General features: G+C 52.4%; 2 protein-coding genes and 1 pseudogene across 3 annotated transcripts; 1 reads left to right on the top strand and 2 right to left on the bottom strand.

Annotated features, from left to right (window-relative positions):
• Positions 1 to 425: 425 nt before the first annotated feature.
• LOC124242570 (NXPE family member 3-like) lies at positions 426 to 3,498 on the top strand (annotated as a pseudogene).
• A 221-nt stretch (positions 3,499 to 3,719) lies between these two features.
• Positions 3,720 to 5,508, bottom strand: MBLAC1 (metallo-beta-lactamase domain containing 1). 2 transcript variants are annotated; one of them, XM_046665234.1, is made up of 2 exons: positions 5,429 to 5,508; positions 3,720 to 5,115 (listed from the first exon to the last, which is right to left on the bottom strand). In XM_046665234.1, the coding sequence occupies exon 2, from the start codon at positions 5,096 to 5,098 to the stop codon at positions 4,286 to 4,288; it is 813 nt and encodes a 270-aa protein (XP_046521190.1). In that variant the 5' UTR covers positions 5,099 to 5,115; positions 5,429 to 5,508; the 3' UTR covers positions 3,720 to 4,285. The 2 variants fall into 2 exon arrangements, with proteins under 2 accessions (XP_046521190.1, XP_046521189.1); XM_046665233.1 differs by lacking the exon at positions 5,429 to 5,508 and adding an exon at positions 5,288 to 5,359.
• A 264-nt stretch (positions 5,509 to 5,772) lies between these two features.
• On the bottom strand, positions 5,773 to 10,188 carry CNPY4 (canopy FGF signaling regulator 4). Its single transcript, XM_046665235.1, has 6 exons — positions 9,934 to 10,188; positions 7,869 to 7,995; positions 7,673 to 7,769; positions 7,310 to 7,432; positions 6,677 to 6,794; positions 5,773 to 6,584 (listed from the first exon to the last, which is right to left on the bottom strand). The coding sequence occupies exons 1-6, from the start codon at positions 10,046 to 10,048 to the stop codon at positions 6,430 to 6,432; spliced, it is 735 nt and encodes a 244-aa protein (XP_046521191.1). The 5' UTR covers positions 10,049 to 10,188; the 3' UTR covers positions 5,773 to 6,429.
• Between the last annotated feature and the right edge of the window lie 174 nt (positions 10,189 to 10,362).

Genomic DNA, 10,362 nt, shown 5'->3' with positions numbered 1-10,362 from the left:
CATGAGCAACTTCATCCAGAGCCCTTTCAGTGGAGTGGTCAGGGTCGGAGCCAGACTGAGCGAGCCAGAGAATGGAAAATGCTGAAAAGGAATCAGCGAGGATATAAAGAAAATGTCTGGTAGGAGAGTGGGGGACTGCTCCTCTTCTGGAGTACAGCCTGGGTGCAGATACTGATGAGTTTTCTGGTAAGGTGTCTTAAGCAGAGAAGGCTGAGACAATGGTCTTTGCTTTCTCTGTGAAGTCAGAAGTGCTGCTCTCTTCTGGGGCTGAGGAGGGAATGGTGTGGTGTGATTGACAGGACTGCTTTGGGACATGGGAGAAGGCATAAAAAGATTGCATTTAAGACCTACCTAAAATTGGAGATGGTGAACTTTCAGCATCACCAACTCATGAACAGCCATTATGGTAGATTGCAACAACGAAAATGGCCACAGATCTTTTGGAGCTCCTTCTGTCAAGAGGTAGAGGCCGTTTCCTTATCCCTGAGTCTGGGCTGGCCTTACGACTTCCTCTGACCAACAGAATGTGAGGTAAGGGATATTGTGCAATTTCTGAGCCTAGACCTCAAGTGGCTTTGTAGCTCCTGCTCTAACACTGGGAGCACTTCTGCCACCATGTGAACAAGCCCAAGCTGGCCTACTGGAGGTTGAGAAACCATGTGGAGAGCAGCCCCAGCCATTCCACCAATTCCAGCTGAGGCACCTGATGCATGGGTGAGGCTGTTATGGACCATTCAGCTCTCACCAAGACAATCCAGATGAACCACAGAATTGTAATAAATAATAAATATTTGTGTTTTTAAGCCACTAGGATTTGCAGTGGTTTGTAACACAATAAAAGCTAATTGATACACCATTCATTCATTGACTTTTTTTTTTTTTTTTTTTTGCTGAGGAAGCTTAGCCCTGAGCTAACATCAGTTGTCAATCTTCCTCTTTTTTTTTTTTTGCATAACAATGATTAACCCTGAACTAACATCTGTGCCAATCTTCCTCCACTTTACATGGGGGTCACCACCACAGTATGGCTGACAAGTGGTGTAGGTCCATGCCCAGGATCTGAACCCCTGAACACACACCACTAAGCCCCTGAACCCACACCACTGAAGCAGAGCACACTGACCACCAGCCCTCATCATCTTCATTCTTGTCACAGACACCTGTCTCTTCAGGAATGTGACAAAGCTCTCCTTCAGAGCCTTTCTCTGATCCACAGCCAGATGGCAGCCAAGAGAAGCAGCAACTTGAGTGAGTGCATCTGGGATAGTTAGGGGTGGAGGTTAGCCCACCTGGAGGGTTCTGTCCATAACTGAGATTAGCCTCTCCCTGCAGTGGTTAAGGGATGGGCAGTGGAGTCTGGAAGCCTGCATTCACATGCATGCTCTGACATTTATCAGCTCACCTCACTTAATTTCCCCATCTAATATAAGAGGATGGTTAAAGTACATGCACCTGGCACAGAGTAAACACTCAAAAAATGTTAGTTCTTTTTATTAATTTAGCTGTTCCATTTTTCCCTTTCCTATAGCCCTGTCCCCATGGCTCCCATGCAGCTCTGAGCTGGTCTCAAAACTCTCTGGCTTCTATCACTGAAATCTGTGGTGCTCACTGTCCTGCTCCAGATGCTCCTCCTCCACTGTTGACAGCATCCTGGGCTGCCTGGCTGGCTGCTCAGATCCACATGGTGGGGAACTCCACACTTTGGCAGTGGTGGGAGTATCTGAAGGAGGATGCAGGCGTGTCTGGAAGGCAGCAGGCAGTCCAGCCAAACTGGAGTGGAGAGTCTGCCTTGAAGAGGACTGGGTGAGAGTTTGGGTTATTCTACAGGCCACGTGGAGCCATTGAATATTTGTGAGTAGAGGAATCTAATCATACAGCTCAAGTTTCCCTAAGAGTTTTCCAAAAAAGAAGCTTGAAAGGAACTTCTAAGAGGACAGTCGCTCTGAGCCCAGTCTCCTAATATCTTAAGCACTGCTTTCCCTGTTATCAACCCTTCTCCACAGCATCCTCACTGCCTCCTTGTAATGGATCATTTCCTCCAGTGTTTGCATCCATTCAACTCCTCTTGTTCTAAGTGACTGTCAAAGCAGCTTAGGCAGGAAAGGAGTTAATTGGCCCAAGTGACTAAAGAGTTAAGGAGTGGATCTGGCTTTCAGTGCCCAATCTGGTCATCAGGTCTGTTTCTCTCAACTACTCACTTCTGCCCCCTTCTGTTTAGCTTCATTCCTGGTCTCCATTTGGTGGCCCCAGTAGCAGTGGCTCTTCCAAGGTGGCAATATGACCCATCGTCCCATGTCAGTCTTGCAGGAAAGAACTATGCTTTTTTCCACTAGCTCCAGCAAAAACCCTAAGATTACCAAAACTGGACTAACTTAGACGACCTGTCCATCCGGGAGACAATCAGTGTGGCCAAAGGGATGTATTGTTCCAGATGACAAGGCCTGAGTCATGGGCAGAATACCTATGTTCTGGGAAGTAAGTCAAAACTGGAATTTTTGTTTGTACATGTTGAGAGTGCATAGCTCTAAATAACCGATCTCCTCTTCTCTCAGCCTCCCCACAGCCCTGAACCTGGTGGATCCACATGCCACATATCAGCTGAGGCCCCTGACAGCCGTGAAGACCACTCAGGGCATACTGCTGCACTAGCTGGCCCCTCCACACCCCAGTAGCCTCCCTGCACACCATGGTCCAGGAGCTGGGGGGCCTGGCCAGAGGCCTCCACTCCATGACAGTGCACCCACTTCACCACTTCCCCTCCATCCATCTTTGTGCAATGACTGGCAAGGATCCAGGCAGCCGTGGCTGTGCTTCTGGCCCAGGAACCGACACTCCTGTGGTCATCAAACTGGCCAATATCAGCGACCAGTCCATGTACAGCAGTGACTGGTTCACCCTCCAGGTGAACCAGCCCCTCCAAGCTGCCTTTGCTGATCTCCGTGTGGCCTTTGTGGATGCCTGGGAAACGCTGGCAGTCTGGCCCTGCCCAACATCCACCCAGGGCGGTTCATCATCCACAATAAGGTGGACTTCCTCCTCTCCTTTGTCTGCCCCACCTGAGTGCTTCTGCAGGTGTGTTTGGAGGGCCTGGGGACTGGGACACAGTTGTGAAGAGGCCACAGCCATAACAGGACTTCTGGAATAAGGGGAGGTGCCATCAACTTCTCTCACCTGGAGGAGTGCAATAGCTTCCCATCTAGTACAGCCAATTCTACTCTTGCCCCATTCCAACCACTTTTCCACTCAGAACAAATGGTAATTTTAAAACATGTGAGATTAGGTCATTAGCCTGCTCAAAAGTCAAAGGCTTCTCAATATAAATGGAAACCCCTCCCCATGGTCCACAAGGCCCTGCCTAACTCTGCAGCCTCACCTATTGCCACTCTTCCCTGGCACTCTGCAGTTGAAACCCACGGTCTTCTCGCTGCTCAAGCAGGCCAAGCTGTCCTGCCTCAGGGCCTTTATACCTGCTATTTCTGTGCCTGGAAGGCCTATCTTCCAGATCCTTGTATGGCCTGCTTTCTTCTCGTTCAGTTCTTATCAAACCTCGACTCTGCTTTTCCTGACCACCCTTCCACCCCAGCACACTCTCCCCTTCTCACCCTGCTTTCTTTTTTCATATCTCTAACCACAACCTGTAATTATATGGTTTACTACTGTTACTGTTGTTGTTTACTTGTACATCTCAGTAGAACATAATCTCCATGAGGGACAGGAGTTTCTCCAGCTTGCTCACTCTTTTATCTCCATGACCTAGAGCAGTGCTTGAGACATTACAAGTGTCAAATACTCATTGAATGAAGGAATGTATGAATAAATTAAAGTCAGATGCCTTAGGTGTTAACCTTTTCTCAGCAACAGCATCCTAGGAGAAACAGACAATCGGCCAAAGCGACCCGTTGAAGTGTTGCAGCTGCTGATTACATTTGCATGATTATCGCTATTAATACTTCATATTTACATTAGGGCAGTACGATTTTCCATGCAGTTTCCTGTTTTTATTTTAGACGACCCTCCCAAGAACATTCTCTCACTTTTACTAATGAAGCCCCGAGAGGGGGCACACAGCTGAGCCATCCTTGGGGTCAGTTTGGTTGCAGAAACAGTGACATTGGCGACAGCACTGGCAAGAGCACTGTATCCTCGCTGCAAAGCTGGCCTCCTAGAGGAGCTGGAAGTGACCACCTTGAGTCCTCTGATTGGCTGTCCGGGTCCTCTCGGTCTCCGGGACGTCAGGTCCTTGGCTGAGTGGCTTCCCTGACAGGAGTCCAGTCTCTCCCAGGGCTTATCCGTGCATTGTGGGCTCCTTGTCTCCAACCACGGAATCCTGCCGGCTGTTCCCTGGATCCTTTGTCTCTGGCTGCGAGGCTTCCCTGACCACCCTAAAGGGGGCTCCGTGACCAGGCACAACCACATCGGCAGTGTCTAGGACCCTCTTCCGGCTCCGCTCCTGGGCCACCGGGTCCTCGCTCAGCGCCTGCCAGGAGTCCTCGTCCCCTTCGCGTTCAAACACATCGCCCACCACCATCACGGTGCCCAGGGCTGTGTCCGCCACCACAACGCTGACGTCCCGCTGGCCCCCGTGGCCCGGCGTGGCCCACACCTCGAGCCCGGGCCCCAGACGCAGGGGCCGCTCTTCCCCCAGCCCGTGGAGGAGATAGCGGCCCCCGGGGAGGCAGAAGTCGTGCGAGACCAGCAGAGACGCCGCGGGAAACAGCCCCAGGTTCCCGATGTGATCCGAGTGCCCGTGGGTCCCCACCACCAAAGTCACATCTCCAGGGGCCACGCCCTGCTCCGCCAGGGCCCCCAGAAGCGCCTCGCGAGCCCAGGGGCCCCCGGTGTCCACGAGGATGGGGCCACGGGCCGCCTCCTCCAGGGCGCTCTTCGCCTCGCCACCCTTGGGCGGGGGCTCTTCGTGGCTGGAGGCAGGGCCCCAGGCCTGGGGCAGGACAAGAGTCACGGAGCCGTCGGCACGCACGGCGTCGCCCTCCTCGGGCTCCGCGTAGCCCTGCAGCAGAACCACCACGGAGTATGGGCCGCCGGGCACCAATAGAGGGGTCTCCCCACGCAGCGGCTTGGTCTGCACTAGACTGCTCATGGCAGGGGAGGGACGGGCTGGGGAAAAGAAATGGGGCTGTGGGCGACTGTGCACTCCCTCTGGATTCCCACACAGGCCCAGCCTCGGCCCAGCGGCACCTTCCAAATCTCAGTTCTTGGCCACCCCCCCCTCCCGCCTCCTTACGGTGGTATCGCCCTCACCCCCCTTCCGAAGATGGTATCGCCCAACCTTCCCTCCAGCGTGAACGCACGGGGCCCTAGGCGTCTGTGGTCCCCGCCTCGCTCGTCTCGGGTGGTGCGTCCTCACCCGTCACCCTCCAGAAGCTATCGGTTTTGCTTATACCTCCCTCTAACAGAAGCTGCTCTTTACCTTGGACCTAGCTTTATCGCCTTAGGTCTTGCCTCACTCCGGAAAAAATAAAAATCGGAAAAGCGCGCGCGATTTTGTCCTCTGCGAGTTCCCGTAAGCTCAAGTATGGCGGCTGAGGAGGCGCCAGACACTGAGTTTTAATTCCGACGCACTTTGCGGCATGCGCAGACGGGCTGTCTGACCCCAACCTGAAGACCGCGGTTCTCAGCCCGCTGGGCCCTGCCAGCCTCCTTGGACTGCAAAATTGGCTTCTTATAGGACGGCGGCCAACGGCCCTATTCTCAAGGCGCTGCCATATCGGCCTGCTATGATGAATGCACGACACTTCATACTTTGGGCCCAACTGATTTAAAAAAAAATTTACTAGCGATATAGAAAATTTGGCACCTGCGAAATTATGTGGTGGGCCCTCGGTGAAATTAATATGAAGTAGACCAAGTATCTACGCCACGTAAGTTATCAACATCGCCCTGTCCCCATCCACTGTCCCTTCTTGTTCACAGTTTGTGGGCATATAGCCTCCTGGACGCAGGCGGTGTGTCTAAGTTATAGAGAATGTCCTTTCTGGCTTTTTCCCTTGTAAAAGTCTGAAAAACAGACCCCCGAGGGGCAAAGTGACTTTCCCAAGGCCTACAACTCCTGTGCCATCGCTGACCCCCGGGGGGTGGGGGGGGGGGGGGGGGGGGAGAAGTAGTAGAGATATTTAAAGGGGAAAGGCTTCAATACTGTCACCACACACACCTGACAATTAAGGGGCTAGACGGCAGGCAGAGGGCTCATCTGTTGGGGCAGGGCTTCCACCTGCTGCTCCCTCCTTTGTCCCCATAGCCATGCCATGCTGTACCCCCGGATCCTGCCTGAGACCAGATGGGAGAGAACAGCTACAAGCTCTGCGGTCACTCACACGTACACACACACTCTTAAAGCTGTGGGGCAGGGAGAGCTCAGACTTCAGAGGCTTCTCTATGACTGCTGCCCCCGTGGGGGCTCAAAGGCAAGGGTCAAAGATCCTCTGGGTCGTGCTTGGGGTAGCTTGGTGTGTTGGTCAGGTTCTCCTCTTCCTCCTCCTCCTCCTGATCTTGCTCTTCCTCCTCTTCTGTCTTCTCTTGCCCATCTGTGATCTTCTCCTTTCCAGTCCAAGTTTCCCGGAGACATGCTAAGTTGGATGATAGAAAACAATTTAGCCATTGGTCCTGGGGGTAGGGGAGGGTGTGGTCTGGCAGGAAAGGGACCAGCTCACACACTTACCAGTTTCAGCAGCTGGGAGCACATGACCTTCACAGAGAAAATGCTGTAGGGGCTTCTCCTGATGGTGGAAATACCAGTCTCCCACGACATCTTCAAACTCCTCCAGCATCGTCTCACACTGGTCAAGTGGAAGGGTCAGAAGGGTATCTGCTTTGCTGGGTTTTGGAAACCCTCCTCTCTGCTCTTCACTCCCTGTCTCCCCACCCCACCCTGAAGAGGCAGGTAAACCAGGAGGTTAAACTTGGCTTACTAGATGTGTGATCCTCATTCATTCAACAAACATTTACTAGCACCTACTGTGCCAAGTAGGTTATTAAACTCTGAGTCTCAGCTCCTTGCCTGTAAAATGAAAAATGGTAATAGTACCTACCACGTCAGGTTGTTGTGAGGGTAAAATGAGGCAGCAGCTGGAAAGTATGTGGCCCTAAATCTAGCACATAGTAGCTGTTCAGTAAGTGACAGTCCATATTATTAGCCTCTGTAATTAGTTCTTAATAGGCTCCTGGGCTCACTTTAATCGATGGCAGTCTTCACTCTGCCCCCTCTCCCTGCTCAGAGGTGGACCTCCCTAGGATCTAGCTCCCTGCTCAGGTTCCCTTCTCTCCTCCCTAAGCAGTGCAGTATCCTTCCTACCTGCTTCTTAAGGAACGTGACCTCCACGCTGGGTTCGTCCCACAGCTCCAGAGGGATCCCCAGATCCACCTTCACCCCCTTCTGCACCAGGCCCTTCAGCGTTGCCATGGTCTGACTCTGCCCCTGAGAGATGGGAATTTGGGATCAGCCCAGCCCACTGCCCCACTTCCTCCTTCCCCATTCTGCCAGATCAGTTTTGTCAACTACTGGAGACTCAGGCGAGTTGCATGAAGGTGACATGAGGGAGTCTACAATAGGGAGAGGATACTCCAGAGCTGGGGCCGGGGTCGGGGGGAATAGGCATGAGGGGATAGAGGTTGTTGTTTCTGAGAAGTGGGATCCTGCCGTGGGGAAGAGTCTGACCTTAGCATATCTCAGTGAGCCCTTGCGCTCAGCATGAACACTGTAATCCAGGATCCGCTCACATAAATTCTCCAAGGCCTCTTCTAGCCTTGTCTCTCTGTAGGAAGAGGGGAAACAAAGACACCTTTGGATGCTGTGGGAGCTCCCAGGGCTCCTTCAGGGGTTGGAAGGTGGAGAAGCACCAAGAAGGACTCACGAAACGCTGTAGGGGACGTGTCTCTTCCTCTTGCCTGTGTCCAGCACCTGCCCCAGCTCCAGCACCTCGCGAGATCGGCCAGTGCGACTCAGCTCTTCCTGTAGCTCCAGGCTCAGCAGCTTACACACTAGATGTCCAAGAGGATGTGAAAGACAAACAAACATACCAACAACTCATTCTGCAGATGAGCAAAGGCAGCAGAGCATGATGGTCATAAGTGCAGACTCTGCAGCCAGCATGACTGGGTTGGAATCCTGAGTCAGCCACTTAGTAGCTGACAATCCTGCTGGGCTTTGGTTTCTTCACCTCTAAAATGGAGATAATAATAGTACCTCCTTCTCAGGGGTGTGGTGAGAATTAAATCAGTCAATCTATATAAAACTCCTGTCATAGTACCTGGCACCTAGTGAGCAGTGTACAAGTGTGTGCTGCTGTTCTGCAGCTATTTATTGAGCTCCTTCTGGATGCACAGTAACAATACAGAGAGCAGTAAGACCCATGATCCTTATCCACAGGACACTGCCATGTAGTTGGGGACAGCTAAAAAGATGATGACAATATGGTATGAGGGACCCTACGCTAGGGGTTAAGAACAAGAGACTTAGTGTCACTAGGAAACACAAAATTCATTCAGTGGTCATTTATTGACTTCCTACTAGCCTGCGATTTCCTTAAGGGTGAGCAGTGCATCTGTTCCACCACTGTCTTTCCAGCACCCCCAGCACATGTCCTGGCACATAGTGGGTCCCAAGACAAGGAGTGGCCTATACAGAAGAGCCAAACAAACTAAACACAGGGGCAGGTAACAAAAGTGTCTAAAACATGCCAGGCACTAGGCTAGGACCTGGGAGACACAGGTACTTTCCTTCCCTCCAAGACCTTACAGTATAGTGGGAGGTGACAGAAAAGGAAGAAGGCTTCCAAAGGAGGTGACATTTAAACTATCTCTTGAAGAACCAAATACAGAAGGGAGATGGTCATTCCAGGCAAAGAGAAGAGCAACCTGTAAAGGCAGAGACGTATGAGGGGGTAGGTCAGGCTCGGTGACTCTGAGAAGTTCAGTGTGGCTGAGGCCTGGGCTTTTTGGGGATGGGAGGTGGGATATGCAAATGTAAGAAAGATGGGGGCCATACAACAAAGAGACTGACACTATGCCAAAAATGTTGGCTGTATGCTGATCACAGCAGGAGGCCTGCAGAGGTGTTAGGACTCAACTGGGTCCCTTTAGAAACACTGGCAGAGGTAGGGGGAGAAGAGTGGGGACACAAGTGAAAGGAGAGGAGAGATTAGGACCAAGTCATGGGGGATACTGATAGTGAAATGCACTGTGGACTGAGGTGAAGGGAAAAAGAATCCAGGGAAGAAATTAAAGTCAGGAAGGCAATAAACTGGGGAGCCAGGACACTGAATGGCCCAGCTTTGAAGTGCGTTCTCCCAGCTGGGCCCAACACTGATGCAGCCCAGAAGATGCTGCTCGCTGTAAAATCCGTACAGTACCCACCCTCTGCAAAGCCTCACACGTATGGGGAACCTCTCCCAGTTGTGTGGCCTCTTCTTTCATTTATGAGCGTCAAGGGCTGATTTACTCACTCCAAACCCCCTCTGGAGGGCGTGGGGCCTGTAATTTGGGAGCGTCTCTGCCAGGGTGGAGCAGAGGGTATTTACAAGGTACGAGCCTTACAGGCTGTTCCAGCAGGCTCTCCAGATTTAGGTCTAGCGGCATGGGGGAAATACGAACACACAGAGGCACTAAAGATGCTGTGTAGAGTGGGCGGTCCTGAGCAGATAGTCCCTTAACTACAATTCCCACAAACTGTTGGGGCCCAAGCCAACAAGAAAAAGCGGGCTCCCTCTGGATGTCTCATGGGAATTGTAGTGCCATAGTTTTCGGGTAGGGCTATGCATTCCTTCCCTTGACCCCATAGGGATTCCACCAAGCTCCACCAGAATGTCCCTCAGGCCTTCAAGGAGATCGAATAACCCAGCCATCACAGTCCATCTGGCTCGGCCTAGACGAAGGAGGTGGGACAGAGGGAGGCGAATAGAGGCTACTCCCTTTAGATACCTTCGCATTTGCTGGGCAAGCGTTCTGTGTCATCGTCCTCCTCCTTCGGCGTCCCAGCCCAAGCACCGTACACAGCCAAAATGAAAAGCAATATTCCCAGCTGCACAGGTCCCATGACAAAGTGCTGTCCACAACCAACCACCCCTTGTCTTCAGACCAACTTCGGAAAGGCAGCGGGCCCTTTAAATCCCGAGGCGTTCGGCGGCAACTTAAATCCAGCTTGGCAGGGGCGGCGCACGCGCAGTGCCGGCCCGAAAGGGGGTGGAGTCTCACTGCGCTCCAGGCTTCCCCGCCCGGGTTTGGTGGCGCCTCCGGAAGGTCCTGGCCGCTGGGTGGTAAAGGAATAAACTGAAGTAATTGCAGAAGGAGGGTGTGCTCCTTACACGTGGACACAGAAACAGAGTCTTTTATAGCATTTCAAGCCGTGGG

This window comes from Equus quagga, chromosome 7 (genome assembly GCF_021613505.1).
Source record: "Equus quagga isolate Etosha38 chromosome 7, UCLA_HA_Equagga_1.0, whole genome shotgun sequence".
NCBI classification, from domain to species: domain Eukaryota; kingdom Metazoa; phylum Chordata; class Mammalia; order Perissodactyla; family Equidae; genus Equus; species Equus quagga.
Note: the sequence above shows the minus strand (reverse complement) of the source record. Positions and strands in the feature narration are given on the sequence as shown.